We start from the raw sequence: 8,857 nt of genomic DNA, 5'->3' as shown, positions 1-8,857 counted from the left end.
AGAGGAACTAGGATGAGGAAACTGAGGACGGTTCAGAGAGGAACGTTTAGAGAGGAACTAGGATGAGGAAACTGAGGAAGGTTCAGAGAGGAAGGTTTAGAGAGGAACTAGGATGAGGAAACTGAGGAATGTTCTGTAGAGGGACTAGGATGAGGAAACTGAGGAAGGTTTAGAGAGGAACTAGGGTGAGGAAACTGAGGAAGGTTCTGTAGAGGGACTAGGATGAAGGAACTGAGTAATGTTCTGAAACGCTTTCTGACAACAAGCTGGAAGTGTATGAAGTAAGCTGCTGTAAAATGAAGTGTTTGTTCACAGTACACTGTAATGGCTGATGTACATCAGTAAAGAGTCGTGCACTATATAGGGAATAGAGTGCCATAGGGCTCTGGTCTAAAAGTAGTGCACTATATATAGAGAATAGGAAGCCATTTGTCACCCAGTATTGGTACTGTAGGTTTTCACTTTGCCCCTGTCCCAGTAAAACCTCTAACATTACTTTTTTTAAAGAATTTATTTTTATTTCACCTTTATTTAACCAGGTAGGCCAGTTGAGAACAAGTTCTAATTTACAACTGCGACCTGGCCAAGATAAAGCAAAGCAGTGGGACACAAACAACAACACAGAGTTACATATGGGATGAACAAACGTACAGTCAATAACACAATAGAAAATCTATGAATACAGTGTGTGCAAATGGAGTAAGGAGGTAAGGCAATAAATAGTCCATCGTAGCGAAGTAATTACAATTGAGCAAATTAACACGCCAGTGATACATGTTCAGATGAAGATGAGCAAGTAGAAATACTGGTGTTCATGAGAGCAAATAAGTAAATAGAATCAATATGGGGATGAGGTAGTTGGGTTAGTTATCGTTACACTACGGTGCAGTAGGTCACAGTGTGTCCTTAGATTGTCTGGAAAAACAATTTCAGAACATCTGGGAAATTCTACCATAATCCTATTTCCAGATAATGTCCCCGTCAAACATTGTTTTATAGATGCTTCATCAGTAGTAAAGGAGTAACCCTCTCTCTCTCTCTATCTCTAAACCACAGTGACCTTTCCTCTAGCATACTGTACTTTGGTATTGGGGATGACTGGTTACTCCTTACTCCTACTCTGTGTGTGTGTGTGTGTGTGTGTGTGTGTGTGTGTGTGTGTGTGTGTGTGTGTGTGTGTGTGTGTGTGTGTGTGTGTGTGTGTGTGTGTGTGTGTGAGAGAGAGAGAGAGAGAGAGAGAGAGAGAGAGAGAGAGAGAGAGAGAGAGAGAGAGAGAGAGAGAGAGAGAGAAAGAGAGAGAGAGAGAACAGAGAAGAGAGAGGAGAGAGAGAGAGAGAAAGAGAGAGAGAGAGAGAGAAAGAGAGAGAGAGAGAGAGAGAGAGAGAGAGAGAGAGAGAGGTGGGGAAATGTTGCTGAAAACATTGTCACCCTGCCAATTCCAGGACATTTAAATTAGCCGAATGAGAGTGGCGGCAGGTTTCCGTTTTACAAAGACTTGACTCGCTATACAAGAGAGGATAAGAGAATACACACTTCATTCTGAACTAAACTTTCAATCTACTGGTAGGCTAAGTCAGGCTACATGATAACAATGGCAACATTCCTAAACCAGGAATGTCATTTTGACATCTGAGGATGAGATGGATCAACTAAGGACATTTTTAAATCCTTTTTTTCCTTTTCATTTTGTTTGAAGAAGCAGCCTTCACCTTCCTGGATCAGAAAAATTACGTATATTTCTAAAACCACCTATGGACAGACATAGCATCAAACTAGAAGAGGTTTGATCAGGTATATCCCACCTGTAACTCTCCAGTGACTCCTCTGTCCTGCTACAGGGCAGAGGTGAAACCGACAGGCATGTCCACCGGCTCAGTAAGCGACGGAGAGGACATTGAGACACGTCACAAACGGACTGACGCACCATTTGAAAGCAACAAAACAAAACGGAACGTTGCACAGAGACGTTACACTTCCAACGAGCGCTCAGACGACGAGTTCGGTACTGACGACGGTTACGAAGTCCAAACCAAGCGATCGCACGGCACCGCTGCCAGAGGAAAACAACTTCATCAAAAGGATGGTCGGCAGATGCAAAGGAACGCTGCAAACGCCAGAGAGAGGGCGAGGATGAGGCTGCTGAGCAAAGCGTTTTCCAGACTGAAAACGTGCCTGCCGTGGGTACCGGCCGATACCAAACTGTCCAAACTGGACACGCTGCGACTAGCATCTAGCTATATAACACACCTCCGACAGCTACTACAAGACAACCACTTCGAGAGCAGCGTTGTACACCCTGTCAGCCTGGTAGGAAGCCTTATATATTAGACAATGTCTCTATCTGTTCCCAGAGCCCTTGTCAACTTGGATTTGAAAGTCACAAATGTCTATTATAATTTTTTTTTGTAATTTAGCAGACTCTCTAATCCAGACCAACTCATTCTATTGCATGTAGAAAAATGTGCTGTGTAAAATGTGTAGAAAAATGTGCTGTGTAAAATGTGTAGGAAAATGTGCTGTGTAAAATGTGTAGGAAAATGCACTGTGTAAAATGTGTAGGAAAATGCGCTGTGTAAAATGTGTAGGAAAATGTGCTGTGTAAAATGTGTAGGAAAATGTGCCGTGTAAAATGTGTAGGAAAATGTGCTGTGTAAAATGTGTAGGAAAATGTGCTGTGTAAAATGTGTAGGAAAATGTGCTGTGTAAAATGTGTAGGAAAATGTGCTGTGTAAAATGTGTAGAAAAATGTGCTGTGTAAAATGTGTAGGAAAATGTGCTGTGTAAAATGTGTAGGAAAATGTGCTGTGTAAAATGTGTAGAAAAACGTGCTGTGTAAAATGTGTAGAAAAACGTGCTGTGTAAAATGTGTAGGAAAACGTGCTGTGTAAAAAGTGTAGGAAAATGTGCTGTGTAAAAAGTGTAGGAAAATGTGCTGTGTAAAATGTGTAGGAAAATGTGCCGTGTAAAATGTGTAGGAAAATGTGCTGTGTAAAATGTGTAGGAAAATGTGCTGTGTAAAATGTGTAGAAAAATGTGCTGTGTAAAATGTGTAGGAAAATGTGCTGTGTAAAAAGTGTAGGAAAATGTGCTGTGTAAAATGTGTAGGAAAACACAACAAATTTCATCCATTGCTTTTTTGCGGAAAGGGGTGGTGAGAGTCAGACAATTGATGAGTCTACTTTGTGTCTGAAGATACTATAAGATACTATAAGGCTAAGATACTATAATAACACCATGATGGTAAATCAAATATCATTCCTATTCATGCTGCCTTTTTTATGTTGCTAATATATCCTGTCTATTTATTCAATCGATCTCTCTCTCTCTCTGTCTACAGACTTGGCCATTTGTGGTAGGTAGATCAGAGGACAACAAGGACATCTCTGCAGCCGGACTGTGTGGCGTTATATCATAGGACAGGAGTGATCTCTCTCTCTCTGCTGGGACAGTCCTGTTCTACCCTGGCTGCTGGCGCCCTATTCTTTACATAGTGCACTAAAATACTGCACTATATTGGGAATAGGGTGGATGCCATTTGGAACTAATTTCAAGTATTTTTTGTCCTTTGTATAAAAATCTCTCTCTCTCTCATTCTCTCTCTCTCTCTCTCTCTCTCTCTCTCTCTCTCTCATTCTCTTTCTCTCGTTCTCTCTCTCTCTCTCTCTCATTCTCTCGCTCTCATTCTCTCTCTCACTCTCACTCTCATTCTCTCTCTCTCTCTCTCTCTCTCTCTCTCTCTCTCTCTCTCTCTCTCTCTCTCTCTCTCATTATCTCTCTCTCTCTCATTCTCTCTCTCTCTCTCATTCTCTCTCTCATTCTCTCTCTCTCTCTGTCTCATTCTCTCATTCTCTCATTCTCTCTCTCTCTCCCATTATCTCTCTCTCATTCTCTCTCTCTCTCCCATTATCTCTCTCTCTCTCTCCCATTATCTCTCTCTCTCTCTCCCATTATCTCTCTCTCTCTCTCTCTCTCTCTCTCTCTCTCTCTCTCTCTCACTCTCACACAGAGTATCCACTTTGAACTCTATTCCAACTTTACTTGTAATGCAGTAAGGAGAGTCTTTGGGAGCATGTTTATAATTTTTTAATAAATCTGCCGATAAGCATCTAGAATGGCCAGTTTCTTCAAAGCGATGGAGAGGACACTCTTAAAGCAAGACGAGGAGAACATTTCCTTAATGAGGAAGCTCTGTTGGGAGGAGAAAACAGATGTTTTTATATGGTTGTTTCGTTGTTATGTGGTGTCTTGTTCTGTCAGTGGTCTAAGCACAGCACCCTGTGTTTTGTTATTTCAAGCCATGCTGTAAATAGCAACGTACAATAATGCTTTACACTGGATGCAGTTTTGTTGTTCATTTCCATTCGTTTGGAGAAAAGATCATCAGGAACAGGCCTATGTCATACAATTACAGATTGTTGATGTCCAATGCCAAACACCCAAAAGACATAGCAATATCCAATACCCCAATACCCCATTACCCCAATACCCAATACCCCAATATCCAATACCCCAATACCCAAATACCCCAATACCCCAATACCCAATACCCCAATACCCCATTACCCCAATACCCCAATACCCCAATACCCAATACCCCAATACCCAATACCCCAATACCCCAATGTCCAATACCCAATACCCAATACCCCAATACCCCAATATCCAATACCCCAATACCCCAATATCCAATACCCCAATACCCCAATACCCAATACCCCAATACCCCAATAACCCAGTACCCAATACCCCAATACCCCAATAACCCAGTACCCAATACCCAACACCCCAAAACCCCAGTAACCAATACCCAATGCCCAACACCCTATACCCCAGTACCCAATACTCCAATATCCAATACTCCAATATCCAATATCCCAATACCCAATACCCAATACCCAATAACAAGTATCCCTTCCCAATATCCAATATCCAATACCAGAAACCAAGTATCCCTTCCCAATACCCAATACCCAATACCAAATATCCCATTCCCAATACCCAATACCAAATATCCCATTCCCAATACCCAATAACAAATATCCCATTCCCAATACCCAATAACAAATATCCCATTCCCAATACCCCAGTACCCAGTACCTAATACCAAATACCCCAATACCCCAATATCCAATATCCCATTCCCAATACCCAATATCCAATATCCAATATCCCATTCCCAATACCCAATAACAAATATCCAATTCCCATTCCCAATACCCCATTCCCAATACCCAATACCCAATAACAAATATCCCATTCCCAATACCCAAAACCCAATATCCCATTCCCATTCCCAATACCCAATAACAAATATCCCATTCCCAATACCCAATAACAAATATCCCATTCCCAATACCCAATAACAAAAATCCCATTCCCAATACCCAATAACAAATATCCCCTCCCCATTCCCAATACCCAATATTATATATCACATTCCCAATACCCAATAACAAATATCCCATTCCCAATATCCCAATACTCAATATACAGTGTTCAATAGTGATAAGCGTTAGCTAAATGTGCAGAGGGTGGGGTTGGGACTTTCCCAGTGTTAGTTTTGCCCGTGTGAAAAAGTTATATTTGTTTCTCATAAAAAAAAGTATTTTTATTCAGTCACAGTACATCTGTGCATTCAACCGCTCTGTAATCAATTAGATCCTCCCAAAGCCCTTATTAGAAGGGGCCCAGTTTCACAGGCCGTGACAGAGGGCACTCTCTCAAAGAGTTAATCACATATTCTGCGTCCCAAATGGCACCCTATTCCCTATAGCCTATACTGCACTTCGTTCAACCAGAGCCCATATGGCTCTGGCCAAAAGTAGTGCACTTTAAAGGGAAAAGATTTGGAACAAAGGCCTTGTGTGATCCACATTGCGTCACAGCTATTTACCCTTTATGGTTGTCATGGTTATTATATCTGATAGTACCAGCTAGAAACATGAACCCATCTAGCTTGAACTGGACCCTAGGTTTTCCTTTAATAACATTTCAACAAGTGGAGTCTATGATGATGATACACACGTACACATGGATTTTATACTGTGGATATGTGGTAGTAGAGCAGGGGCCTAAGTGAACACACGTAATGTGATGTGAAATATATTATGAATGTATTGTAATTGTTTTAATATATATATAACTGCCTTAATTTTGCTAGCCCGCAGGAAGAGTAGCTGCTGCCTTGGCAGGAACCAATGGGGATCCATAATAAACCCCAGGAAGAGTAGCTGCTGCCTTGGCAGGAAAGAATGGGGATCCATAATAAACCCCAGGAAGAGTAGCTGCAGCCTTGGCAGGAACCAATGGGGATCCATAATAAACCCCAGGAAGAGTAGCTGCTGCCTTGGCAGGAACCAATGGGGATCCATAATAAACCCCAGGAAGAGTAGCTGCTGCCTTGGCAGGAACCAATGGGGATCCATAATAAACCCCAGGAAGAGTAGCTGCTGCCTTGGCAGGAACCAATGGGGATCCATAATAAACCCCAGGAAGAGTAGCTGCTGCCTTGGCAGGAACCAATGGGGATCCATAATAACCCCCAGGAAGAGTAGCTGCTGCCTTGGCAGGAACCAATGGGGATCCATAATAACCCCAGGAAGAGTAGCTGCTGCCTTGGCAGGAACCAATGGGGATCCATAATAAACCCCAGGAAGAGTAGCTGCTGCCTTGGCAGGAACCAATGGGGATCCATAATAAACCCCAGGAAGAGTAGCTGCTGCCTTGGCAGGAACCAATGGGGATCCATAATAAACCCCAGGAAGAGTAGCTGCTGCCTTGGCAGGAACCAATGGGGATCCATAATAAACCCCAGGAAGAGTAGCTGCTGCCTTGGCAGGAACTAATGGGGATCCATAATAAACCCCAGGAAGAGTAGCTGCTGCCTTGGCAGGAACTAATGGGGATCCATAATAAGCCCCAGGAAGAGTAGCTGCTGCCTTGGCATCAGCTAATGGGGATCCATAATAAACCCCAGGAAGAGTAGCTGCTGCCTTGGCAGGAACTAATGGGGATCCATAATAAACCACAGGAAGAGTAGCTGCTGCCTTGGCAGGAACTAATGGGGATCCATAATAAGCCCCAGGAAGAGTAGCTGCTGCCTTGGCATCAGCTAATGGGGATCCATAATAAACCCCAGGAAGAGTAACTGCTGACTTGGCAGGAACCAATGGGGATCCATAATAAACCCCAGGAAGAGTAGCTGCTGCCTTGGTAGGAACTAATGGGGATCCATAATAAACCCCAGGAAGAGTAGCTGCTGCCTTGGCAGGAACTAATGGGGATCCATAATAAACCCCAGGAAGAGTAGCTGCTGCCTTGGTAGGAACTAATGGGGATCCATAATAAACCCCAGGAAGAGTAGCTGCTGTCTTGACAGGAACTAATGGGGATCCATAATAAACCCCAGGAAGAGTAGCTGCTGTCTTGGCAGGAACTAATGGGGATCCATAATAAACCCCAGGAAGAGTAGCTGCTGCCTTGGCAGGAACTAATGGGGATCCATAATAAACCCCAGGAAGAGTAGCTGCTGTCTTGGCAGGAACTAATGGGGATCCATAATACACCCCAGGAAGAGTAGCTGCTGTCTTGGCAGGAACTAATGGGGATCCATAATAAACCCCAGGAAGAGTAGCTGCTGCCTTGGCAGGAACTAATGGGAATCCATAATAAACCCCAGGAAGAGTAGCTGCTGTCTTGGCAAGAACTAATGGGGATCCATAATAAACCCCAGGAAGAGTAGCTGCTGTCTTGGCAGGAACTAATGGGGATCCATAATAAACCCCAGGAAGAGTAGCTGCTGTCTTGACAGGAACTAATGGGGATCCATAATAAACCCCAGGAAGAGTTGCTGCCGCCTTGGCAGGAACTAATGGGGATCCATAATAAACCCCAGGAAGAGTAGCTGCTGCCTTGGCAGGAACTAATGGGGATCCATAATAAACCCCAGGAAGAGTAGCTGCTGCCTTGGCATGAACTAATGGGGATCCATAATAAACTCCAGGAAGAGTAGCTGCCGCCTTGGCAGGAACCAATGGGGATCCATAATAAACCCCAGGAAGAGTAGCTGCTGCCTTGGCAGGAACTAATAGGGATCCATAATAAACCCCAGGAAGAGTAGCTGCTGCCTTGGCAGGAACTAATGGGGATCCATAATAAACCCCAGGAAGAGTAGCTGCTGCCTTGGCAGGAACTAATGGAGATCCATAATAAACCCCAGGAAGAGTAGCTGCTGCCTTGGCATGAACTAATGGGGATCCATAATAAACCCCAGGAAGAGTAGCTGCTGCCTTGGCAGAAACTAATGGGGATCCATAATAAACCCCAGGAAGAGTAGCTGCTGCCTTGGCAGAAACTAATAGGGATCCATAATAAACCCCAGGAAGAGTAGCTGCTGCCTTGGCAGGAACTAATGGGGATCCATAATAAACCCCAGGAAGAGTAGCTGCTGCCTTGGCAGGAACTAATGGGGATCCATAATAAACCCCAGGAAGAGTAGTTGCTGCCTCGGCAGGAACTAATGGGGATCCATAATAAACCCCAGGAAGAGTAACTGCTGCCTTGGCATGAGCTAATGGGGATCCATAATAAACCCCAGGAAGAGTAGCTGCTGCCTTGGCAGGAACTAATGGGGATCCATAATAAACCCCAGGAAGAGTAGCTGCTGCCTTGGCAGGAACTAATAGGGATCCATAATAAACCCCAGGAAGAGTAACTGCTGCCTTGGCAGGAACTAATGGGGATCCATAATAAACCCAGGAAGAGTAACTGCTGCCTTGGCATCAGCTAATGGGGATCCATAATAAACCACAGGAAGAGTAGCTATTGCCTTGGCAGGAACTAATGGGGATCCATAATA

The 8,857-nt window shown here is 43.8% G+C and overlaps 1 protein-coding gene across 1 annotated transcript; it reads left to right on the top strand.

Moving 5' to 3' along the window:
• The first annotated feature begins 1,860 nt into the window (after positions 1–1,860).
• LOC129832765 (musculin-like) lies at positions 1,861–3,415 on the top strand. Its single transcript, XM_055896766.1, has 2 exons — positions 1,861–2,307; positions 3,338–3,415. The coding sequence occupies exons 1-2, from the start codon at positions 1,861–1,863 to the stop codon at positions 3,413–3,415; spliced, it is 525 nt and encodes a 174-aa protein (XP_055752741.1).
• Positions 3,416–8,857: the final 5,442 nt, after the last annotated feature.

This window comes from Salvelinus fontinalis, chromosome 34, assembly GCF_029448725.1.
Source record: "Salvelinus fontinalis isolate EN_2023a chromosome 34, ASM2944872v1, whole genome shotgun sequence".
In the NCBI taxonomy this organism is placed as follows: Eukaryota; Metazoa; Chordata; class Actinopteri; order Salmoniformes; family Salmonidae; genus Salvelinus; species Salvelinus fontinalis.
Note: the sequence above shows the minus strand (reverse complement) of the source record. Positions and strands in the feature narration are given on the sequence as shown.